Genomic DNA, 25,656 nt, shown 5'->3' on the forward strand with positions numbered 1-25,656 from the left:
ATGTTTGTCCTTGGCTCTGAACAAAATGGCTGGAAATGAACACAGCAGTTGTTCATCTCTCCCTTTCTCCCACATTTAGCGCCTTCTCCCCCCATTATAAAAACCAAAGAGATAAGGAGCTGTGAAGAGGCTGTGCTGATTTGCTGGGAGTCTGGGAACCTGAATCCTGTGGACTCGTACACTGTGGAGCTGACCCAGGCTGAAAGTCCAGAAGCCTCAGGTGTAACTGAGTAAGTCATAAGGGCATTTGTGGGGCATGAGAGCCCTGACACCTGATACAGTGACGTGGCTTAGGAAGTATATGTAGTCTGGAGAGAAGGTTGGCATTTTGATACAAGGAATCTCAATTTTTGCTTCCTTAGTCTTCACGAGAAGTAGCTGGAATGCTATTACTCAAGGTGAATGATGTATAAATAAGTTAGTTGAACCTCGGGTTTTGTTGTTGTTGTTTTTAAGCTCAAGCAAGGTTTCCCATTTATTCATTCAACAAGCATTGAGTGCCTGGGTGGTGCCAGGTCCTGGACAAGGCACTGGAAACTAGATGGACAAACGTCCTGCCCTACTGGGGCTGACAGTCTGGTGGGGAAATAGACAAAAGGCAAGAAAACTAACCAATGTGTAAAATACGCAGTGCTAGGAAGGAAAAACAAGTGTAATAAAACAGAGAATGGTGCTGGAGGTGAGGATCCACTTTGGATAAAGAACATGTTTAAACTGAGACCTGAACAGATGGGAAAGATTGAGCCCCAAAAACAGCGAATGCAGGGGTGCTCCGGGGAGAGGGGGCTGTATGGACACAAGCCCTGGGCAGGAGTGAGCTTGATGTGCTGGAGGAACTAAAAGACCCACCTAGCTGGAATGCAGAGAGGAGAGGGTAAAAGCCATAAGGTGAAAACAAAAGAGACTGCAGCTCAATGTACAAAGAATGTTTCATCTATCATAGAAGACTGTCTGGAAGCTCATGCTCACCCCTCATTCTCAGAGAGCTGGAGGGGTTCACAAATTGATAAGGGTTGGGCTCAGTGACCACAAGGGCTCAAAGAACCTATGAGTTGACAGCAGCCTACGACGGAGGAAGCATGGATTTACCTCTGGTTTACAAAGTTTGTGAAAGGGGATGAGCCAGCCAGGTAGGCCAGCACCAGCCACCGGGACCAGGGGCTCCCCTGCTGTGTAGTACAGGGGTGCACTGACCCGGAGCTGGAGAAATGAACGGGGACTGGTGTCAACTGTTAGGGAAGCAGATTCTTCTGTGCTAAATGTCAGGCCTGAAATGTGGCCATATGCCACCCATCCATCTGTTCTAGGTGGAATCTGCATGTCCACAGCCACATGGAGGCTGATCTTGGTAATCCACTCTGGAGATACTCAGGAGTGGGGCAGGGCGTTCAGTGGTTCTGGCCATTCTAATGGTTCAGGTTTCCTTTGCAATTTATGTTGATGCTTTAGGAGCACTTGACCAACTCACAATGATGAGGTCATCAGAGGGCTGGTCAGTAACCTGAGAGGTGGTGCGTATTCTTCCAATACAAATCCAATCATGGCGGCCCACTGCTGAAGAAAAGGCAAAAGTCCTTCACAGGCTCTGGCCCCTTCCTGCCTCTCCAGCTCCTCCTGCACCAGCTCTCCTCCCTCTCAAGCTCCCACCACACTGGTCATGTTTCAGTTCCTCCTACTTTTTGTGCTCCTTCCTGCCACAAGTGTGGCCTTGGCACATGCTTCTCTTGTGTAGGAGACCCCTCTGTCACTTTTTCATCTAGTTACGTCTTCAGCATTCCTCAGAACTCAGCTCAAAAGCTATCCCTCCCCCACCATTATACACTATAGCACACTGTCACCTTGTCATGGTTACCATCTTATATTCCTTCCAGTGATTGCCTGAGGAATACCTCTCTTCCCATCTAAACTATAAGCCCTATGAGGGCAGGAACTACATTTGGGTTTTCCCAGGGCCATGCCATACAGTGCCTGGAACCTAAGGAGTTTAGTTAATATTTATTGAATGCATAAGTAAAAGTGCCTCTCTGGCCCAGAGCTGCAGCCTGAAGATAACCTGGACGGCCTGGCCTCATCTGGGTGAGGGTGTTGTATTGGTAAATGGGCATCATCCCAAAGATTTCTCTTACCCACTGGACTGAAATGGGGTTGGCAACCGCAGCAATATAGACAGTGGGAATTATGGGCTTGTAGTTCTGTATAGTACAATTTAAATAAATTGGATTATTTCCAATAGGCAGCTGTTCTCAGGGGGTTAATATAGTTAAGCCTTTCAGCTCTAGTCAGAATTGTTTGTTCACGAAAATGAATCAAGGGCCTTTTTTTTTTTTTTTTTTGAGACAGAGTCTCGCTCTGCTGTCCAGGTGGAGTGCAGTGGCGTGATGATCTTGGCTCACCGCAACCTCCGACTCCCAGGTTCAGGAAATTCTCCTGCCTCAGCCTCCCGAGTAGCTGGGATTACAGGCACCCACCACTATGCCTGGCTAATTTTTGTATTTTTAGTAGAGACAGCGTTTTGCCATGTTGCCCAGGCTGGTCTCGAACTCCTGACCTGAGGTAATCTACCTGCCTCAGCTTCCCAAAGTACTGGAATTATAGGCATGAGCCACCATGCCCAGGTTGTTTTTTTTTTTTTTTTTTTGAGAAGTCTGGCTCTGCCACCCAGGCTGGAGTGCAGTGGTGTGATCTTGGCTCACTGCAACCTCCACATCCCAGGATCAAGCAATTCTCCTGCCTCAGCCTCCTGAGTAGCTGGGATTACAGGCACCTGCTACTACACTCAGCTAATTTTTGTATTTTCAGTAGAGACGGAGTTTCAGCATGTAGGCTAGGCTGGTCTCAAACTCCTGACCTCAAGTAACCTCCCACCTCTGCCTCCCAGAGTGCTGGAATAACAGGTGTGAGCCATCACATCCGGCTGAACTGAAGGCCCTCTATGGGCCCAGTACTGTACTAAGAATAGTGGCACTCAGCCCTGATCTCAGAGACGTTATGATCCGAACAGACGGATGGAGACACACTGGATTCTTCTGCATGCACACTCCATGATGCAGCGTTAGCCATATGCCAACTGTGGTGCTGGGTGCCTGGGAAACCAGAATGAGGGGCCTGGAGGGGAGACAGCCACAACACAAGAAGTAGCAATGAAGTGAGAAAAGCAGACCAGAGACTGTGGGAGGGAATACGGAGGGGGAGTCAACACTCCTGGCTGTGCTGCTGTGAGTCAGAGGACAGGGGTGTAAGAGTGAGTTACACCTCCCAGCTTTGAAAGGGATGCCTGGTGCTTGGGCCCGGTTGTCCTGGCCCCATTCTCACTGCAGCTCTGCTTCCTTGTACAGGTCTGTTGTGGGCATCCCAACCTGTGAATCTCTGGTGCAGCTGCAGCCGGGACAGAGCTACATTATCTATGTGCGAGCCCTCAACATGGGGGGCCCCAGCGTGAGGAGCGAGCCCGCTACAGTCCACACCATAGGTCTGTGCCCCAGGCCACACAGTCTCTGAAACCCAAAGTGGCCACTCTGTGGCAGACCCAGTGCTGCTGTGACTTTGCTGGGAAGCTGATGAATATGCACAGATATGGACATGTGGCAAGTCAGGCCAGAAGGAGTTCAGGGATGATACCCCTGTGGTCCCATCTGACAGATGAAGAGACTGAAGTACCAAGTCACATAGCAATTTGGTAGCTGAGCAAACAGAACTCAAGGCTTTTCTCCATGCCCCTCTGCTGAACCAGAGGCTGGTCACACCAGACCTGGGTAGCCCAGACATGTCATATTATATCTCACATACCATGTGTGGGATGAGTTCTTTATGAAATTCCCAGAAAACGCCATAGGTCATGGCTCACCTTCCTGTTCCTGCTGTCAACCCAAGCATCTCTCCATTCAGAGGGCAACTTAGATCTGGCTGACCAGCCTCCTCCCATCAGCCTGGCTCTAGTGGGTGCTCACATACCCCATTCCAGCTTCTTCTCCCTTCTCACCTGCCGTATCGTATCACGGAACTATCACATCTCATGTCCAAGTCTTAAGTTAGCAGAGGCATCACTAGAAACATTCTACACATCTCCTGTTGTCCTGGCACTGCTTGATAGAGTACAGCCAATTCTTGATTATTCAGTTGTCTCTAAATTTGTTTATTCAATAATTGTGTTCAGAGATGGAGTCTAGCAATGTTGCCCAGGCTGCAGTGCAGTGGCTATTCAGAGACACCATCATAGTGTACTGCAGCCTCAGCCTCCTGGGCTCAAGCAATCCTCCTGCCCCAGCCTCCTGAGTAGCTGGGAATACAGGTGCACCTCACCATACCCAGCTCTCAAGTAATTTTTGTTTTTTGTTTTTCAGACAGGGCCTCATTTAGTCACCCAGGCTGAAGTACAATGGTGCAATCTCAGCTCACTGTAGCATCCACCTCTCAGGCTCAAGTGATCCTCCCACCTAAGCCTCCTCAGGCTTAGGGACTACAGGTGTTCACCACCACAATGGGCTAATTATTTTTTAAAAATTTTTATAGAGACAAGGTTTCACCACATTGCCAGGCTGGTCTTGAACTCCTGGATTCAAGGGATCCACCCACATCAGCCTCCCAAAGTGCTGGGATTACAGGTGCGAGCCACAGCACCCAGCCAAATAATTTTTTAAGAGAGTATTTATCAGAAATGTAAATAAATGTGAATCAGAGAAATATATATATATACACACACACACACACATATATGTATGTATGCATTCAAAACTGATCCTTGTTTGGGACTAGGGAGTAGGCAGTAAGTGTCATGTGTTGTGTTAGTTGCAAGGTGGGAACATGCCTCCCCTTCATATCAGCTCAGATGGCAAGTGAATTTTCCAGCAGCATCACATTGTGAAAATAATTGTGAACAGCTTGATGGTGATGCTTGAACTAGGGATTGAGACAATAAGAAATGACAGAATGGGAACTTAAAAGCTTGACTAAAAGACAATAATGGAGAATGAGTTACTATGTTCTTAAAAACAGGTATTTTTTACTAGATAATTATTTATTAGATCAAGTGCCACTTTTTTTTTTTTTTAAGGAACAGGCTGGCTGTATTGCCTAGGCCGGAGTGCTGTGGCTATTCACAGGCATGATCCCACTACCAATCAGCATGAGAGTTTTGACCTGCTTTGTTTCCAGCTGGAGCCAGTTCACCCCTCCTTATGCAACTTAGTGGTCCCCTGCTCCCAGGAGGTGACCATATTGACAGGGAACTTAGGGCAGACACACCGTCCATATTGCACAGTATAGCCCAGAACTCCTGGCCTCCAGTAATCCTCCTGCCTCAGCCTAGAGATCCCACCTCAGCCTCCAGCGTGGCCGAGACTACAGGCTTGCAACAGCACACGCAGCTATCCTATGTCACTTTTTGATGGTCTTTGTTTTAATCATGATTTGGGGATGACTCTAATCTACTTCCTTCTCCCCCACTGCTAACTGCAAATCAAATGAATCATTAAGAAGTCCCGGCCGGGCGCGGTGGCTCAAGCCTGTAATCCCAGCACTTTGGGAGGCCGAGGCGGGTGGATCACGAGGTCAAGAGATCGAGACCATCCTGGTCAACATGGTGAAACCCCGTCTCTACTAATACAAAAAAATTAGCTGGGCACGGTGGCGCGTGCCTGTAATCCCAGCTACTCAGGAGGCTGAGGCAGGAGAATTGCCTGAACCCAGGAGGCGGAGGTTGCGGTGAGCCGAGATCGCGCCATTGCACTCCAGCCTGGGTAACAAGAGCGAAACTCAGTCTCAAAAAAAAAAAAAAAAAAGAAGTCCCTCAATTCCTCTTTCCTTTGACAAATAGGTTAGAAATTCTTACCCATATACAGGCATTACAGCTAGAGGTGAAGAACACAGCCTGTGAAATCAGAAAGGCTTGGGGGTCAGTTTCAGTTCTATCATTTGCGAGCTGATTTCTTAACCACTCTGCCTCTGTTTCCTCATCTACAAAATGGAAATGGTAACACCTGTTTCTAAGGGTAGTTGTAGGATCGAAGGAGGTACTAGGCACACAAGACTCCCCAGTTAGTGTTAACTGCCATCCTTGTTAACGGGACGGCTATTACTAAGCCAGGTCCAGGCTTCCTGTGTCCCACAGGAAGCTAAGGCCGCAACACCCCCTCCCCTCAGTGGAGAAAGCAAGTGATTGCCTGCGGGTCTTCTGTGTGTTCCTCCTCCCACAGGAAGCTACTTCCGCCTAAACAAGGACACCTGCCATCCTTGGCTGGCAATTTCTCAAGATGGACTTACGATCATACGAAGTGAAAGGAGTACCCCCCGCAGGGAGCCACCACCCAGCGACACCCGCTTCACCAGGTACTTTGTCAACAGCTCACAAGGGCATTCTGTGAACTTCCCGAATGTGCACTGTTATTCAGGTCAAATCTGAATATGGCACAGAGGCAGCCTCAAGGGAAAAGGAATTCCAGAAATGAGTGAGGAGGGAGGAGCCTAGTGGGGAGGGGACCCAGAGGAGTGTGGGCAAAAGAGGTCAGGCAGGTGAGAGCAGAAGAGCCCCTTGGAAGGGCAAGGTTCAGGGAGAGTGCGGGCCCTGGGAGGAATGATCCCCGGGTCCTAGGCTGCCAGAGCTGTAGCAGCCAGAGGTCATGAGGGGAGGACAGGTATTACTAACAGAGGGTGTCCAGGTTCTTGGCGTTCTGAACAAACAATTGGACAAAACAAACAAAGCAAGGAAAGAGGCTGGGCGCAGTGGCTCACGTCTGTAATCACAGCACTTTGGGAGGCCGAGGCAGGCAGATCATGGAGTTTGAGATCAGCCTGGCCAACATGCCGAAACCCTGTCCCTACTAAAAATACAAAAATTAGCCTGGCATGGTGACCTGCACCTGTAATCCCAGCTACTTGGGAGGCTAAGGCAGAAGAATAGCTGGAACCCAGGAGGCAGAGATGGCACCACTGCACTCCAGCCCAGGTGACACAGTGAGACTCCAAAAAAAAAAAAAAAAGGAAAGGAAAGAATGAAGTAACAAGAGCAGAGATTTACTGAAAATGAAAGCACACTCCACAGGGAGGAAGCGGGCCAAGCAAGCGGCTCAAGCAAGCGGCTCACGGGCCAGGTTACAGAATTTTCTGGGGTTTAAACATCCTCTAGAGGTTTCCACTGGTTACTCGGTGTACACTCTATGCAGATGAAGAGGCTTAAGTGAAGTTACAAAGTCATTTATTCAGTATACACCCTATGCAAATGAAGAGGATGTTTCCTGCCATAGCTGAAGTGCAGTTATTGACTTGGACTTAGAAGGTTGGGGTTTTTCCATTTAATTTAGTTCTGTAAGTCCTTAGGCTCTCTGCCCCCCAGACCCTATTCCGCCTCACAGGGTCATGCTGTGGGGTAGTGGTAGAACAGAAACAAGGACCCAGGTCTCCCACCGATTAGCCCAGTGCTCTTTCTCCTGCACTGTGGTTCCTTATAGCAAAACTCCTGATGGAAAACTGGCCATGGAGTCAGTCTGTTCCAAAGCTGGGGGACACCATCATTGCGCTGGTGCATGATCTGTGGGCGGGGTGGCCCACCAAAGAGGCTGGCTGGCTCTCCAGTTATTTCTAGAACTTGGTACACAGCGCATGTTGAAATTACTTACATATTCCTTACTTCTTTCCAAAGACTTAACAGACAAAATAAGAGCCAAATATAAAATGCTGAAATAGAAAAATCAAAGCAATGGGAAAAAAGAAAGGACACAGGTTAACTTCAAGGGCTAATTCGGTTTCTCGGATTAAACGTAAATATGGCCTCTCAGCTTCCTGGTATCCAGGGCAAAGAGTTCTTGGTAGGTTGATTTTAGAGTCAAGAGGATCTTCTAAAAAGCAAAAGGGCTCTCCTATTAGGGTTGGAAGGGCCACTGAGGGAAACTATCCAGCCCCGCTACCTGGGCCCTGAACAGTCCCCTCAGCTGGCTCTTCCCGACCCTGGCTTCCTGCTGGCCTTTTTACTGCACATGGGTTAAGCACCTACTATATGCAAGTGTTAGTGTGAACTAGCAGGTGGAGAGGAAAATGATTTTGTTCCTTCCTCCTCTGCCCTTTCAACCCAGGTTTGTGCGCGTGTAGAGATGAGTAAGAAGCAATAAAAGTCTTGCCTGACTGGCACCAAAGCAACGTTTAAAGCTACTCTCATGAGCATTGTCATAGGCCCCTCTGACAGCAGCTGTGGGCCCCAGGCAGTTCCCCCTCCCTCCAGGGGCCCCTCACTACACTTCAACCTTTGCATCCAACACAACTCTAGCATCTTTCTGCTGAGGTCTCCTTGACCTTCACAGGAAGCCCTCTTGGACAGGACTCCCTCAAAAACAGCACTAAGACAGCATCCCTGTGGTGGTTTCCAGTCACACCTGGTCCTGGGAAAACACACATCTTAGATGAGGCCACCGCTACTCACTCTGTGTAAATAAAAAAGCTCTCTGGGCAGACAAAGCCTCCAGCATCTTCAGCTTCAGCCCTTTGGTTTTGCACCGAAAAGCTGTGAACCCAGTTTTTGGCTCTCTCCTTCTAAACTTCTGCCTAGGAGGTCTATTTCTAGCATCTCACCATGAAATACAGGAGTTCTTTACACCCATCGTTTGGTTCTTGGCTTTTGGGGATCCAGCCAAGCTGACTTAGAGAGTCCTATTTTAATATCCTGTTGCCAGTATATCTGTTGCCCTGTGAAACACTGTGCTGCCCTGGGGGAGAAAGAGATGAAGATACAGTCCCTGCTCACCTAAGACTCAGATCTCAAGTGGGGGAGACATCCATGCAAAAGGCACACATACTAAAGGTAAGGCAGATTTATGGACAAAGCATTGTAGAAGCCCCAAGAACAAAGACTTGGAAGGACAAAGACATGAAGGATAAATAGGAGTTCTCTAGGCCAACAAGGCAGATAACTGCTTTGTACATACATATGAAAGAAGCCAGAAAAATCATGTTTGGAGAAATATAAGGAATTTAGTATGTCTGCAGTATAGGGTCCACGATGAAAAGAGGTGGAAGATGAGGCAGGAAAGTCAGAGAAGGTCCAGAACAAAAAGCAAGTTTGGATTTTACCCTTTATGTAATGAGAATTATTGGAGGATTTAAAGCAGGGGAACAAGATCAGGTTTACATTTCAGAAAGATTCCAGTGCATGGTAGAACGTGAGCTGGGGAGGGAGAGGGAAAGGGAAAGGCAGATGGGAAACAGAGAGCAGAGAGGAGACTTTGGAGGAGACTTGACTACACAGTAGGGTGGGTGAGAGGAGCCAGTGGAGTCAACAGCTGTTGAGTGCATAAAACCAACGAGTCTAGGTGGTCACCTAGGGCAACAGAGAGGGAGATGAGACAGGGATTATCACACTGCCATATTTATAGAGTGTTTACCAGGTGCTAAATGTATTTCATTTCATACAATCATCCTAACAGCCCTGTGAGGTCTGTACTATTATCAATCCCAGTTGACGGATGAGACAACTTAAAACACAGAGAAGTAACTTGCCCAAGAGTATAATGCTATTAAGGGTTGAAGTAGGGATTAAACCAGAAGGTAAGCTTGTAGCTACTGCATTATTCCCATCTTAGTTTTCTGCCAAGGGGTACTGGGCAGATAATGAGTCTTTTTTTTTTTTTCTTAAAGATGGGGTTTCACCATGAGATAATAAGTCTATTAACCAAAATGGAGATGTGAGAAGTATGTGCCCCTCCCCACTATACCCCAAACTTTGGGAGATAAGAGGGGTGGGAATATGACTATTTGCATTTTGGGACATTCTGAATTTAAAACAACAGGTGGAAATGTGGGTCTGGAGCTTGAAGCAGAGATGGGCTCATTTTATAGATGAGGTAACTGGGTAGAAGCTAACGTGCAACCTCCTTCCCAAAGCTTTGCTTGGCAGTTTGGGTTTTAGAGAGAAGATTTTAAACTGAACAAATCTTTCTAGGGATGTTGGAGGCACATATATTTTGGTTAATGTAGGAGTCTCCTGAAGAAGGTAGAACATTCACTTTGGAGATACTAATTGGTTTTCACTGAAAACCTTCCTCTGTTCATACTCTACTGGTGTAGAACAAAATGTAACCCTAACCTTTGTCAGTATAATTGTTCCCAGTGCAACCTTGGAGGTAGATTTTGATGATCTATGATGAATCTGCTATCTTGTTCTTCTTGGGCTGGCCCCTGAATTCTTGTCTTCCATCAGGAGTCATCCCTACCATGATGGCTACCTCAAAGACCTTCCATGTTCATTTTGTACCATAAGCAAGTGCTGGTGAACTTCAAGCTTATGGTTCCCTTGACCGTGCTGCGTTGTGTATTTTCAACCCTTTTCTTCATGACCAAGTGAGCCAAACCTTTTTCTATAAAAGTCCCAACCATTTTAAAGATCAAACAAAGCTTGTTCTGTTGGTTTGGTGCCTCCTGCTCTTCCATTACCAAGCAGTATCATAATCTTCTCTAATCCTCAGCATCAGTCCAATGAGCTTTGAGAGCTAAGGGTGCTTTACAAGTGTCCGGAAGCACCTACCTCCTCCACATTCGTAGACCACTGACTGATCCCAGCAGCTGGCGTCACTGACCTGCACAGCCAGGCTTGGGAACCCCAAATCACACATGCTTCTGCTTTCTAAAACCAGGTGTGTTGCTGTCATGGGAAATCTAATTCCAGTCCGAGGGCACCATTATTGGGAGGTGGAGGTGAATGAGCATTTGGACTACACAGTTGGTGTGGCCTTTGAAGATGTCCCTAAACAGGAGGATCTGGGAGCAAACTGCCTCTCCTGGTGCATGAGGCACACATTTGCATCATCAAGGTACAGTAAAATCTGGATACTCATGATTAAAATTTGCTTTTGAAAGATTACAGCAAGATCTTTTCACTAGCAATAATTAAGACTCACATTTGTTTTACAAATATTCTAAGATATTTCAAAAGTTGCTGCCAGCCACTTTCCCTAAAGTCCAACTAAAAAGAGAAAGAGCAGCTTTTCTCTAAATTAAAAATAGCTAAAATTTATGGAGAATTATGTGCCAAGTATTCTTACATGCATTATCTCATTTACTTCTCATAATTGTATTATCTCATTTTAAAAATCAAAATGCTGGGCACAGTGGTGTGGGAGGATTGTTTGAGCCCTGGACTTCAAGGCCAGCCTGGGCAACATAGCAAGACCCCATCTCTAAAAAGACAAAAACAAAAATAAAATAAAAGAAAGAAGACCACACGTCACAGCAATTAGATAATCCAAACGACATGGATTTGGAGCTTGGATTCAAACTCAAGCAGTCTGGCTCCAAAGACTGCATTCCTAACCACTCAAGAGACTGATCTTTTTCATTTCTGTTCACCTTTAGTATTAAGCCAGTACAGTTTGCTTTGAAGCCCCAGTTCCATCTTTTTAAGTAAATTTGGGCAAGAGGCTTAGTGGTTATGGCTAATTCTGATTTGTTCCTGCTGCTGGGCACTCTGTCTTTACACATGGAGTAGTTCCCTTTAGTGGGAAGAAAGTCTCATGAAGCCCAGGCCAATGAATAAACTTTCAGATTGAGAAGGCCATGGTTACAACCTTCCTTCAGGTCAAAAACCGAAAAACAAGAACCCACACTGCTTTCCCATCACCCCTTATAAAGTGGGGCCTCTGACCCTCCTTGGTTTGATGAATCCTATTGATGTTCATCCAGTGTTCTCTGTCCATGACCCTCTATCATGGTTATTTACACATTATGTGTCATGCCCAAGCATAAGTGGGAAGACCAACTTCCCCCGGATAATAGATGGGGACTCTAACGAACTCTACTAAACCTCAGACCCAGTTTGGGGAATGCAAGAATTACTATACACTGAGGGAGATACTTTATATGTGGATTCTGCCTGAACTAAGACTAAAAATCAAAGTCTCTTCTTTCGAAAGGCAAGAACAAGGGACAGAGTAAAACTGAGGGAGCATAAAGAAAGCCTAGGCCAGGCGCAGTGGTTCACGCCTGTAACCAGTACTTTAGGAGGCCGAGGCAGGCAGATCACCTGAGGTCAAGAGCTCGAGACCAGCCTGACCAACATGGAGAAACCCCGTCTCTACTAAAAATACAAAATTAGCCAGGCGTGGTGGTGGGTGCCTGTAATCCAAGCTACTCAGGAGGCTGAGGCAGGAGAATTGCTTGAACCCAGGAGGCGGAGGTTGCGGTGAGCCAAGATTGCACCATTGCACTCCAGCCTGGGCGGTAAGTGGGAAACTCTGTCTCAAAAAAAAAAAAAAGGAAGTCTTGCCTAGAAGTCTATGTGTAGGGGGATAAGTAAGGGGGTAAGAAGACAGAATAGAAGAGGGGTGGAAACAGAAGAATGCCAAAGGAAGGGCAAAAGGTACAGGCCAAGTGCTAGAGCCAAGCCAGTTTCCTGCAGATGTAGCGGTGTGTGTGCACACACGTGTTACAAGTGGAGAATGAAGGTAAAGTATCCTAGGATAAGGTCTCCCAGCAGACTCCTATTTTTTGGCTCATAGTATTAGACTCCATTGGTGGTGGGAGAGAAAGTAGAAGGACTCAATATAGCTTCTGGCAGCTGCTTAGTTAAGACAAGGTGAAATGGGCTAAAGACAGGCTGGCTTGCTCTGACACATTTAGATAGTATCCAAGTGTTCATCACAGTAGCCTAGACTTGTATGTTAACACACAGAGCTCTTCAAATATCTGTAGATAGCAGGGTTAGGAAATTCCTGTGCCAGGTTTTGGTTTCTGCCATTTTTCAAAGTACACAGGATGCAGAGCATGGATAGTAATAAAATACTGATCGGTGACAAGCTCACTGGCTCCTCACTCAATTTGAAAGTTTAAGAACCGGAGTAATTGTGCATAGAAGAGCTTATACCAAGAGGCCCATTTTATCACATGGAAAATCACAAGGTTCTGTTTCAAATGTCTAATCCAAATCTTAAAAACATGTTCTATTTCTACTCTAGTTTAGATACAAGAGAGTTCATGATGCTGTGGGTTAAGTTTCTTAGGTTAAGAGGTTGCTCGAGAAAAAATGATGTTTGAGAACGTTTTGGCTGGGCATGGTGGCTATGCCTGTAATCACAGCACTTTGGGAGGCTGAGGAGGGCAGATCGTCTGAGCTCAAGAGTTAAAAACCAGCCTGAGCAACACAGTGAAACCCCATCTTTACTAACCATACAAAAAAATCCGCCAGGCGTGGCAGTGTGTGCCTGCAGTCCCAGCTACTCAGGAGGCTGAGGCAGGAGAATTGCCTGAACCTGGGAGGCAGTGGTTGCAGTGAGCCGAGATCGCAGTACCGCACTCCAGCCTGGGTGACACAGCAAGATTCCATCTCAAAAAAAAAAAAAAGAAAAGAAAAAGAAAAGAAAATCTTTCTTAGGACAAATTTTAGAAAAGAGATAGTTTAGAGAGTATAGTTTCGGAAATGGCCTGTTACTTTGGTAGTCATTTAATACTAGAAAATAACAAAATCATAGGACAATAAATTAAATTAATATGAAATGTTCCATATTAAAATCTATAGAATTTCTGAAACTTTATTATGTCAAATTTAATTTTCAGGCATAAGTATGAATTTCTACACAACAGAACAACTCCAGATATAAGAATAACAGTTCCTCCAAAGAAGATTGGCATTCTATTAGACTATGAAAATTCAAAGTTGTCATTTTTCAACGTGGACCTTTCTCAGCATCTATACACATTTAGTTGTCAGCTTCACAAATTTGTGCATCCCTGTTTTTCTTTGGAAAAGCCTGGGTGTCTAAAGATACATAATGGCATTTCAATGCCAAAACATGTCACTTTCTATTAGAACATTCTGATGTCCAGTTTCCTATCTTCCAAGCCTACCCCTCTCACAGCCACTCATGCCTTAGCTGGCTGAACTTGGCATTCAAGCACCATGTGCCCAGCATAATTTATGGCTCATGTTATTATCTGACAGAATGGTGTGCTGGCGCTCATTTCACCCAACCTAGATTCTAGTCCAGTGTGCTGCTACTCGAGTGATGCTCAGATGGTCATTAGCAGGCCTAGCTGTAACATAAAGGCTCAAACTAAATGAACTCAAAAGTCTTTCAGGTTGTCAAACCATATTTGTATATATGCAAAATATCTTGAGTTTCTGAGACCTAGAGAGCTTGGGAGAGGAGGGGGAAGTCTTAATGGCCCTAGCAGCGCCAGTACACTCATGCATTTCATGAGTCAGCCAAGTATATACTTTAGAAGGTGAGAGGCTGTCTGCAGAGAACCAGGGAAGCTGTGTGGCCTTCTCAACGTCTTCTACTCTCGTTTTCCCAACAGTGAGCAGCACTGTGGTGAGGTCCCTCCCACTGTGTACTCTTTATGACACCCTGTTCCACTCCTACACGGTATGCACCACTCTTTAATTTTGAAATTACCTCTATAATACCTAATTCCATGAAGGCAGGGACAGTGTCTGTTTTGTTTATCACTAGATCCCCAAGGGCTAACACATAACAGCTGTCACCAAGTATTAGTTAAATAAAAGAGTATCTTCCTTAGCCACTGCTCTTTGGCTTCTAACTGCTGTCCATCTGAAGGATGGCAGGGCTCTTTCAAAACTACGGCAAAGGACCTATGGCCAACAAATGGGAAAAAACCTAGAATGGAGGCAGCGTGAAAGAACAGAAGGGCATCTGTGGCATATTAACACGTGCACAACATTTTTTTTTTTTTTTAAAGAAATCAACAGCCCACCAAAGGGCAAAGCTGAGGATGGGAAGGAAGTGATCTCTAGGCAGCTTTCAGGCGTCCTGTCTCACTGCCCCGAGGCCATTCTGTGACCTCAGTGGCCAACTTCATCAGCTCCATTCCTGGTTCTCCCGTTCAAGTTTCCAGTTGCAACTTAAGCTCTGCACACACAGCATTTTCAAAGCTTGTGAGTGAAACTGCAAAATCATTCCATTTGTGAAGCAATTACAATTCAGTATCTTGCCCCACAAATGCCTCTAAACCCAGATATGCCCTAATCTCATCATTTAAGGTTGTGTGTTCAAAAAAAAAAACCTTTTGCTTTAAAACTCTGATGTTTTCTGGCGAAACCCCGTGTCCACTAAAAATACAATAAATTAGCTGGGCATGGTAGCAGGCACCTGTAATCCCAGCTACTGGGAAGGCTAAGAGAGAAGAATTGTTTGAACCCAGGAGGCAGAGGCTGCAGTGAGCCAAGATCATACCATTGCACTCGAGCCTGGGTAACAAGGACGAAACTCCGTCTCAAAAAAAAAAAAAAAAGCCTCTGATGTTTTCCAGCACATGCGAAGTCTGACAAACTGAAAGATTCTCAACTCCTACTTAACTCTGCCTACTGGTATAAATGGCAGCTCAGATTCCTGAATTAACAACTCACAATGACAATTTAATAGCTCGTTACACACACACACACACACACACACACACACACCCTGTCCTGCCAAGCTGGACTGTTTACTCTAAAATAAGGGACAATAGATGTAATCACAGAAATGGTTCCAGTTATAAACAATTAAAAGATACATATATGTATATTCAAAAATGTTCTCAGCTACTGAAATAGAAATCACCAAGTAAGAAACAGGATATCGCAGAGAAGGCAAGTTTGAATTCAGGGTTCTAACAGGCTTTATGGAATACTTCACATGTTAATATGAACATGGAGAAATGGATTAAAAACTCAACACCTATACATTTTTAAATTTTTATTTGACCAAGAAAAAACTGTCTAGAATTGTCGGACATTTAAAATCCACTTAAACAAAGCAGATTAGCAACCTCAAGAATCACAATTATTCAGCATAAAGAACCTTTGTTGAAACATCTTTCTCATTTATTTAGAAGAAAAAAATCTAGAACGGAACCAAACAAAACTTTTGTATTTTTGTTAAAAAAACCTTCCAATTCCTTAAAATATTATGAGCAATCAACTGAAACTATATTCCAACAAGGGGCATGATTTACCTCAAGGCCATGTTCACCTGCAACCTGCTGATAAATCTGTTAAAAAACAAAGCAAAAAAAAAAGATTTTTTTAAAAACTTAGACCACTAGCCACAATCCCTAATCCTGGACAATTAAAAGATATCAAAATCTTTTTTCTTAGCTTTATCTGTATCAGTTTATAACTCCTGAGAAAGTCATTCACATAAGCTGTGGCCTCCCCACCTTAACAAAGGGGAAAAAGAACATGTAAAACCAGCACAGTATCTTGGTGTAAACTAACATGGGTTTAATATTCAGAGCTTAAGGCACCCTTATAAGACAGAATTGGAAAGTTGGTTTGAGATTTGCAATCTAAAATGACACTGGTTTCTGGTAAAATTAAACTTTTATTTAGCAAAGTGTGTTTAATAATTGACTTCCTGCTGATTCAAGTGACACACAATCACTTGTATACATCTAATAAGATATTTTTGAAGTGTATACTTGGTCAAAAGTAAAAAGCAGAGCAAATGCATGGGCAGTGGGGCCTTTTTCTTAATACTTCTCATCCTCCAAAATCTGTTAAAATCATCATTTTCCACAACTTACACACTGGATGCTGTCCACAGCATAATTCACTGGGATGTGGCATTCTGTAAATAAGACTACATTGGTCTTGATGCAAGAAGGTTCAGCTACCAGACTGCACTATAAGAAACGTCCTCTCCTCAACTTACCAAAACAACTTCTCCAATTTCTAGTCAGTTTCCTATCAATTAGTAGAGCAAGATTCTCACATATTCACTATGTCTTTCTCTAGTTTTCTCATCCATAAATTTACTATTCCTATTTTCTATAGAAAGACAATGGAAAGCATATAATTGCTGTTGGTAGATAAGTAGGTCTTGAATTTATTTTGCAAACAAGACCTGTTCTATCTACCTTTTCATTTAGGAGGCTAACAGCAGAGTCAGCTTGACTTCAAAGACTCTATTTTCTTAGTCTCCAGAAGAATACAGCCAAGTCCACCTTTTAAAACACTGTCCCTTAACATGTCAAGATACTCAAGTAAAGATCATTTGTAACTTCAAGCTATAAGAGATTAACTCTGTACTTATGCTTGTTTCACTGTAAACAATGGTTAATTAATCTAAATGCAAGAGAAGACTTTGTTATTTGGAAAGAAGACCTCAGCTGGCCAGCATCTTTTCTGTCATCAGGAAGTTCTCTGGAAGGAGTATGACTATCACCTGGGCACAGCAACTGCCCCTCAGTAATTATTTTAGAGTTGCTACTGAACAGGTGCTGTTCTTGTCAAGTATATCATGTCTGTCTACTTCACTGCTTGTTTTCTGCTATCGCCAGTTCCAGAAAAAAAAAAAAGATTAAGCCCACTCACTAATTGATTGCTTTTTCTTCATTTTCCCAGACTGTGACAGAATCATGGTTTTCAGTTCTATTTTCACCCTACTCAAATCCTGGAGGAATTAAACTATTATTTATTTGAAATGTTACAAATTAGCTTGCAGCTGATCCAAACAACATGTAGTCACTCAGACATAGCCAATAAAAATGTTTTGGTAGTATGAACTTGGATTCTAATCTTGCTGTCTCTCCCACTCTCATTCCAAAGTCTAAATGTTAGGTCTCTTGCTTGAGAGGAATTTAAGAGATGCTCTTAAATTCAAACAGACGAGATTGGAGGAAGGAATATAATCCATTCACTGGGAAAGTACACAACCAACAAAACTGAGATTTCCCAACCATGCACTACAGTAATGCAGAAGCGCATTTTAGAGACAGCTTTACTGGATATACACATTACTCTTGGTAAACCGATCTATTATTCTGCCACCTGGAAAGATTCTTACCCTTCTACTTCCTTCCAAACATTCATTTAATTTAAAGGTGATAGGGACAGGGAGAGAGAAGGAAAAAACAAGAAGTACTATCTAAAAGTAAGAACAGTACTCTGGAGAAAGGTATAAGATACTCAACACTGTTTTTTGTACCATTTACAATTTATAAACCAGTCAGAGTCCTAGGCACCCAGAATGGACCTCCCCTTCCTTGTCTACCTAATGCCTGTATAGCTCCAAAATCACCTCTTGAAAACACTGCCTTATTCCTCCCCCTCCCAGCAGAGGTTAAGAACCACACTCACCTCTTTTAGATTACTTAAGTGGCTATACTGCAATCATTGACTTGTGTCTGCTCCATTTGACTATAAGCAAATTAATGGCAGGGTGTGTGCCTTCATAATCTCTGAATGATCTGAACATGGAAATAACTACTTTGTGATTTCAGGGAGCTTATATACCTGCAAAGAGAAAAGAGACATCAAATTATCTTCCAAATCAGTGGAAAAGCCTCTTTATTAGAACGCAAAGCAGCTTTCAGATTTGTGTGTGCTTGGGGAGTAGAAGGAAACATTTAAAATATAAACCTACTGGTCACGGTGGCTCATGCCTGTAACCCCAACACTTTGGGAGGCCAAGACGGGCAGATCACCTGAGGTCAGGAGTTCGAGACCAGCCTAGCCAACATGATGAAACCCTGTTTCTACTAAAAATACAGAAATTAACCGGGCATGGTGGCAGGTGCCTGTAATCCCAGCTACTTGGAAAGCTGAGAATCACTTGAAACAGGGAGGCAGAGATTGCAGTGAGCTGAGATTGCGCCATTGCACTCCAGTCTGGGCGACAAGAATGAAACTCCACCTCAAAAAAAAAGAACCTGAAATATCAACCTTTCTTCTGTCCCAATACACCTGAAAGATCTGATACACAGTTCCATTACTAACAGTGCTCCATGGTGATTTCTAATCTAGGAAGAGTGGGAGAGGGCACAGAAGAATCTGGGAGTGGGAAAGATGTGGTTTAAAATGCTCTTCCCGTCACTGCAAGAGACCTTTGATACATTTAATATGTATCATAACCAGACAATACTTAAGAGAGCCCAAAGATCTTCAACACATGTTTTAAATGTTTGAAATCATAAATTTGGTTCATATGCCCTGGAGGCTGGTGAGTGAAAGCTACCACCTTGACTACTGAGTAAGCTTAAATGTCAATCCTATATTTATAGCACAACAAGAATATTTGGCTTTCTGCTAGTTTCAGGATCTAAAACTTTATGGAATAAATTATATGCTATAAAGGTAATGTCGAATTAGGGACTTAAAAGGTCACTCCTTTTCAAATGTCAAGTATCTTTAAAAGTCATTTTCTGAAGTGACACAAAGCAACACAGAATTATAGCTCAGTACCTAACAACAGCCCATCTCCCCCAAACAACACTTTGGCCAAATGTATATATTATCTGTAGGGTGGAAATCAGATAAACAAACCCCTTGTTACTGAAATCTCATCCTTTTCTTATAAAGTGATGGATGGCTAAAATTTTCAAACAGTGGGATCCTATGCTCCATTATTTTAAATTGGAAATAAAGGGATCATTCTATAGTTCATTAATGGACATGTTTCTCTGAACGTGTAGAGTACACATGCAGGCATGGACACATTCAACATGCAAAAGAAAGAAATACATGTTCCCAGCCCTTCAAAGGACCTCAAGCCACCTTCCCAAAAATAACCACATACAACTATCTACCAAAGATTTCTACATAAGGCATTTTAAACACCATTTACCTATTTATTATAAACTCAGTAGTGGGTATGTTTCTGTACAGTTAACCACTGAAAACTCGTCTTAGTTCTGGAAGAGAGAGAAAAGGGAATGGAATATAGAGGCTGTAACATGCTGCTAGCTACTGGCAGGGAAGTGAGCAAGAGATAACTGGCCAAGAGAGTGAGAAGAGAAACTGCCTGTGGCTTGTCCATGACCAAATCTATTAAACTGGTAGTCTTCTCTTCTTAGTCCTTGATTCTCTAGCAGCTGGTCTGAACCACTGTCTGAAACTATTAAAAAAAAAAAAAAAAAAGCAATGGAATAAAAACAATACAAAATGGCTGGGTGTGGTTTTGTAGAAATGGGGTTGCCCTGTTGCCCAGGCTGGTCTCAAACCCCTAACCGCGAGCGATCCACCCACCTTGTCCTCCCAAAGTGCTGAGATTACAGATGTGAACCACCACATTTGGCTGAGAAAATTTTAAATCTCAGGTTATATACGCTTATTTTTGTAGAGAAGTATCCTAGCTGATTAATAAAAAACTTTCCAAGCATAGAAAAATATTACAGGTCAGGCACAGTGGCTGACGCCTGGAATTCCAACACTTCAGCAGGCCAAGGTGGGAGGATTGCTTAAGCTCAGGAGTTTGAAACCAATCTGAGCAACAAAAAAGACCCCATCTCTAAAAAACCTTTTTTGTTGTTGTTTTTTTAGCCAGGTGGTAGCACACACCTATGGCCCCAGCTACTCAGGAGGCTGACTTAGAGGAGCTCTTGAGCGCAGGAGGTAGAGGCTGCCAGTAAGCTGTGATTGTGCCACTGCACTCCAGCCTGGGTGACAGTGAGGTCGTCTCAAAAAAACAAGAAAATAATTAAAAATAGACATGTGTTTGTGTTCTCTGTACCTGGAAATATACAGCTACTGAAAATACAAGCTACTGTGCTTGTTGTTGCATTTTTAAGGTGATACTTCTGCTCATGTCACAATCACTTGTGACAGCCATCATTCATCTACATAATGTAAAATTTCTTTGAAACATTTGCATAAAGCAGTTCTTAAAAGTGTGGTCTCTGTGGGGTGCTTCTGAGAGCCCTTCTGGGGGTTTGTGAAGTCAAAACTATTTTCATATAAACCACATAAACAAAAGCTCTTTGGAGTCCTAAATAACTTGAGTCTTGTGACCAACAAGTTTGAAAATTGTTTATATAGGGGCTGGATGCAGTAGCTCATGCCTGTAATCCCAGCACTCTGGGAGGCTGAGGCTGGAGAATCACCTGAGGTCAGGAGCTCAAGACCGTCCTGGCCAACATGGTGAGACCCTGTCTCTACTAAAAATATAAAAACTAGGCCAGGTGTGGTGGCACATGCCTGTAATCCCAGCTACTCAGGAGGCTGAAGCAGGAGAATCGCTTGAACCCAGGGGGCAGAGGTCGCAGTGAGACGAGATTGCGCCACTACACTCCAGCCTGGGTGACAGAGTGAGACTTCCTCTCAAAAACAGAAAAATTAGCCGGGTGTGGTGGCGCACACCTCTAATCCCAGCTACTCAGGAGGCCAAGGCAGAGAATCGCTTGAACCCAGGAGAAGGAGGCTATTGATGGCTTCCCCAAAATAAATATCTGGTTGAATGAGTTCCTCAGTACTTAAGACACCCACTATGTGATGTGAACAGTTTTTCAGTATTTGCTAATGTATGGATTGTTTTCTGGGCCTCAGGCTCACTTACTTTCTTCACAGGCTTGCCACTGTCCTACAACACATTTCCATTTCATAACATGAGAGAGATGATCGCAATAATGCACAAGAAACTTAAGCCACACGAGCACCAAGTGTAAGACAGAATCCGTTTTCTAGGACAAGCACATAGCTTGTTCAATGAACCCCAGGCCGCTCTGTGTAAATATACATAACAGGCAATGAAAGTTCCTTCGTCACATATTGTTACTACACATCTGTCGCTAAAAGGTAAATGACAAAAACGACATGGGCTGGGCGCGGTGGCTCACGCCTGTAATCCCAGCACTTTGGGTGGATCACGAGGTCAGGAGTTCAAGACCAGGCTGGCCAAGATGGTGAAACCCCCATCTCTACTAAAAATACAAAAATTAGCCGGGTGTGGTGGCACGCACCTGTAATCCCAGCTGCTTGGGAGCTGAGACAGAGAACTGCTTAAACCCGCGAGACAGGGGTTGCAGCGAGCCGAGATCACGCCACTGCACTCCAGCCTAGACGACAGAGCGAGACAATGTCTCAAAAAAAAAAAAAAAAAAAAGCGACAGAGTCATCTCCGTCTATACAATATGAACGATGTAGATGATTGACACAACTCTAAATCCTAACACACTGACGTTGCCTTTCATGGATTTATACTGTATATAGACGTACATTACTACTCTCTTCACTCCTCCTTTCAACTCCTTATCCACATCGTAAAAAAAGACGAATTGTTTAGCAATGCAAAGAAACACTATGGTGCAGAACAAAGAATTCCGGGCTGAAAATAAAGAAATCGCGCTTTCACTCCCGACGCTGTTATTAACAAGCTGCATAACTTACGGCCTGTCTCCCCCCATCACGCTTCAGTTTAAGCTGAAAGGAGGGAGATGACCAAGATAGCTTTGCTCTGCTTCGGACACCAAATGACTGCCAGCAGATTCAGGAAACTTAAAATTACCAACTCCGTGTGTGTGTTCTCAAATTAATGCAACAGCTGCTGTTGCCTCCAGGAGGCGTCACCGATTCAGGATGTCTGGGTTTGCGCAGGCCCTTAAGGGACACGAGATAGCACCGCCTATACGAAAACTGAAGTTTTCTTAAACTTTAGTCTGGTGAGTGCATATTTCTCCTTTCCGCATTTATACTTCCCTCAGCTCCGTTGTCTACCAAGCTCGTTCTTCAAACGAGGTGGAGAAATGTAAGCGCAATGAACTAGGAATGAGGCCCACGTCGCTGGTGGCGCTGACCCCCCAAAAGATACACACCGCTACAGATACAACCCCTCACCTCTACTCCCGTTCTCTGCCGCATCCTCTGAAACCTGATACGGCTGCCTGCTTACCAGGGCGCTGCTGTCACCGGCTCCGCCGGGTGGCCAAGGACCGGCCTTACTGCAGGCTACGGCCCCTCCAACGTCCCATCTTCGTAGTAAATCCACTCTTTTTCCGGCGGAAGAGCCCTTCCCGTTTCCTGGAAGGGAGAGGAAGTTCCGCCCTACGCACCAGCGGGATGTAACCGGATGCGCCGGGGCGCTGCGCGCAGGCTCAGAACCTGGTTGACGTTACCTAGGAGAAGGGTTGGCTTCGACTCAGGGAAGCCCAGCATGGAACCCTTTTTGCTGGGTCTGAGGGTGGTAGGAAGTGGAGAGAGAGCAGGATTCGCTCAGCGGGGTCTGGGAGAACGGCTTGCAGACTCACATCTCCTCTGCCCGCGGATGTCCTCCGGGAAATTGAGGCTTCCTTCCTCAGCCGCCCTTGTTTCTCTTTGCTCCCGCTGCCCCTCGTATTTGGTTTCTTACTGTTTATCTGTGTAGCCCTGTAGCTTACGGTTATAATGATCACCACTTTATTGAGCATTCACTGTACAAGTATCTCGCAGCAGGCGCTCATAAGCGTCTGGCAGTTCTTGGCCACTGCTGGAAGCCCAGCCATTCTTTTACCATGGAAGGGATTGAGCCTACCTAATCCTGTACTCTAATATCCACATGGTACTCTTGGAGCTAGGAAGATAAAGTAGAAATTGAAATTGCCATTATGTTGGTTTTCCGAAGCTGCCATAACTAAGTACCACACACTTTATAGTTTAAAACAACAGATCTATTTTCTCACTTTCTGGAGTCGGGGAGTCAGAAATTAAGATGTCAGTGGGGCCTTGCTTCTTCTGAGACTCTGGATAGAATCCTTCCTGCCTCTTCCTAGCTTGTGGTGGAAGCCGGCAATCGTTGATGTTCTTTGGCTTTAGCTGTACTACTCCATTCTCTTCCCCTGTTATCAAATGGTATACTCCTTGTGTGTCTCTGTCTCTGTGTCATTTATAAGGACACCGGTCTTGTTAAGTAAAAGGCTTACCTTACTCCAGTATGACCTGATCATGACTAATTACATCTGCAATGACCCTCTTTCCCAATAAGGTCACATTTTGAGGTCCCAAGAAGGACTTGAATTTCGGGGGCAACACTGCACTGACCAACCCAGTACAGTTGTCAAAGTTCTTAAGAAGTAGACAAATGAAGAGTTGACAAATAACTGTGGTACAAGTGGATTCAAACTTAGTTCAGTTGTATCTAAGTTTTCATAGACATTCGGGGTATCCCTTTAAAAGATGGGTAGGGGCAGGGCACAGTGGCTCACGCCTGTAATCCCAGCACTTTGGGAGGCAGAGGTGGAGCAGATTGTCTGATCTCAGGAATTCAAGACCAGCCTAGCCAATATGGTGAAACTCTGTCTCTACTAAAAATACAAAAATTAGCCAGGTATGGTGGTTAGCACCTGTAATCTCAGCACTTTGGAAGGGCAAGGCAGGTGGATCACCTGAGGTCAGGAGTTCGAGACCAGACTGGCCGACATGGTGAAACCTCATCTCTACTAAAAATACAAAAATTAGTTGGGCGTGGTGGTGGGTGCCTGTAATTCCAGCTACTTGGGAGGCTGAGGCAAGAGAATCACTTGAACCTGGGAGGCAGAGGTTACACTGAGCCAAGATCACATCACTGCACTCCAGCCTGGGCATCAGAGTGAGACTCTGTCTAAAAAAAAAAAAAAAAGTTTACTAGTTAAATTATGGTCTATTTATACAGTAGTATACTAGGCATTCATTTAAAATGATGCGAGCATGTATTTTGAGCATCAGCAACTAGGTAAGAGAAGTGTATTTTTAAAAGCAATGAGTTATACAAATACAAATTAGATACATACACGTGACTAAGGGGTAGGGGTGTCCAGTTGTAACAATGGCAAGTTGTAAGAGATAAAATCCTAAGTTCTTTGTTTTTATTTCTATAGACATCTTTGTGTCTTCTGGATTCTTTCATAATTAGCATGTTTTTAATAATTAGAATATATGTAAATCTATTTTTGAAGTAATATAATGACTAGCCTTGTACATAAAATTTTGCATACATCTTGACTTCCTTAGAATTAGTACCCAGGTTTAACTTATTTATTCAAGAGAATAAATTTTTTGAAGCTTTACATGCATATTTTCAAATTTCCTCTTTAGAAGAAATGCAAATATATATTCACCAGCAGCATTTGACAGTGCCACTTCCCTAGGCCCTCACTGGAACTTCTTAAATCCTTAGCCAGTGTGATCAGTTATCATTTGTGGTTGCTTCTAAGGAGGCATGTCTCATGTGATCAGCACTCAAGAAATTACTCCTTTCAAACTGGCTGTCTATACGCCTCAAAGTTTTGTTTTTAGGTCTTTCTATTATAAACATTTATTATCTGTCTGGTTTATCTTCTTATAAGCAGTTACCGAAAGAATCAGTTTAATTAATATTTGGAGCACTTCTATACCCAGTCCATAGAAGTGTGACAATTCCTGAACTCAGTTAATCAGGTTTCAAAATGATTTTTCCTCTGGTTGAGGCAATATAGGGAATTAGGATTTGGGGATTTACAGTCAGACTGCCTGGGCTCAAATCCTAGCTCTGTGACAACTTACTGATTTGCCATCAGGAAACCAGGAAGAGAACCCTCACCAGGAACCACATCTGCCAGCACTTTGATCTTGAACTTCTCTGTCCAGAACTGTGAGAAATAAATGTCTGTCATTTAAACCACCCAGTATATGGTATTTTGTTGTAGCAGTCTAAACTAAGACATACAATTTTGTTCTTAGCATTCTTCATGGGTCCTGAGAGTCTGATGTGAGAAATAAAAGGGAGGTAATGATAATAGACTGTGAGAAATGGGTTAGGAATGCAGGTGAAACTAATAAACACAGAGTGCTCGACATTGACGCTTTTTCTTTATCTATCAGTGTTGACCCTCTCGCGTGTTTCTCTGGCAACTGTTCTCCTTAGCAACAAAAACCTGGTCTGCCTGAATTTGGTGCTAATTTTGCAGAAGATGATGGAGTGAGGTTTCTGTATGAGGCTGAGTCATCCTAACTGTGAAATAGAGGACCTGCACTATGTA

General features: G+C 44.1%; 2 protein-coding genes and 1 non-coding gene across 5 annotated transcripts in view; 1 reads left to right on the forward strand and 2 right to left on the reverse strand.

Annotated features, from left to right (window-relative positions):
* Window positions 1-21,783, forward strand: part of FSD2 (fibronectin type III and SPRY domain containing 2) — a 55,816-nt gene extending 34,033 nt beyond the window's left edge. The window contains exons 9-13 of one of the 2 annotated variants that reach the window (XM_012449266.3): window positions 80-230; window positions 3,336-3,469; window positions 6,192-6,324; window positions 10,614-10,790; window positions 21,257-21,783. In XM_012449266.3, coding sequence (XP_012304689.2) covers window positions 80-230; window positions 3,336-3,469; window positions 6,192-6,324; window positions 10,614-10,790; window positions 21,257-21,293 — 632 coding nt within the window. In that variant the 3' untranslated portion in view covers window positions 21,294-21,783. Of the gene's footprint in view, window positions 1-79; window positions 231-3,335; window positions 3,470-6,191; window positions 6,325-10,613; window positions 10,791-13,527; window positions 20,453-21,256 lie in introns of those variants that run through there. The other variant, XM_012449258.3, reaches the window with a different exon arrangement.
* The window catches only part of WHAMM (WASP homolog associated with actin, golgi membranes and microtubules), an 87,882-nt gene extending 65,193 nt beyond the window's left edge, over window positions 1-22,689 (reverse strand). For both annotated transcript variants that reach the window (XM_064366177.1, XM_012449277.3), the window contains exons 1-2: window positions 22,578-22,689; window positions 18,053-18,208 (exon numbers count right to left, since the gene is read on the reverse strand). The gene's annotated coding sequence lies outside the window, so the exon portion shown is untranslated. The remainder of the gene's footprint in view (window positions 1-18,052; window positions 18,209-22,577) is intronic.
* LOC135270583 (small Cajal body-specific RNA 15) lies at window positions 16,771-16,897 on the reverse strand. Its single transcript, XR_010338739.1, has one exon. It is a non-coding gene; the product is annotated as a small Cajal body-specific RNA 15 (non-coding RNA).
* Window positions 22,690-25,656: the final 2,967 nt, after the last annotated feature.

The sequence above is a fragment of the Aotus nancymaae genome, unplaced genomic scaffold (assembly GCF_030222135.1).
Source record: "Aotus nancymaae isolate 86718 unplaced genomic scaffold, 86718_ANA_hifiasm-v0.15.2.pri h1tg000064l_0, whole genome shotgun sequence".
In the NCBI taxonomy this organism is placed as follows: Eukaryota; Metazoa; Chordata; class Mammalia; order Primates; family Aotidae; genus Aotus; species Aotus nancymaae.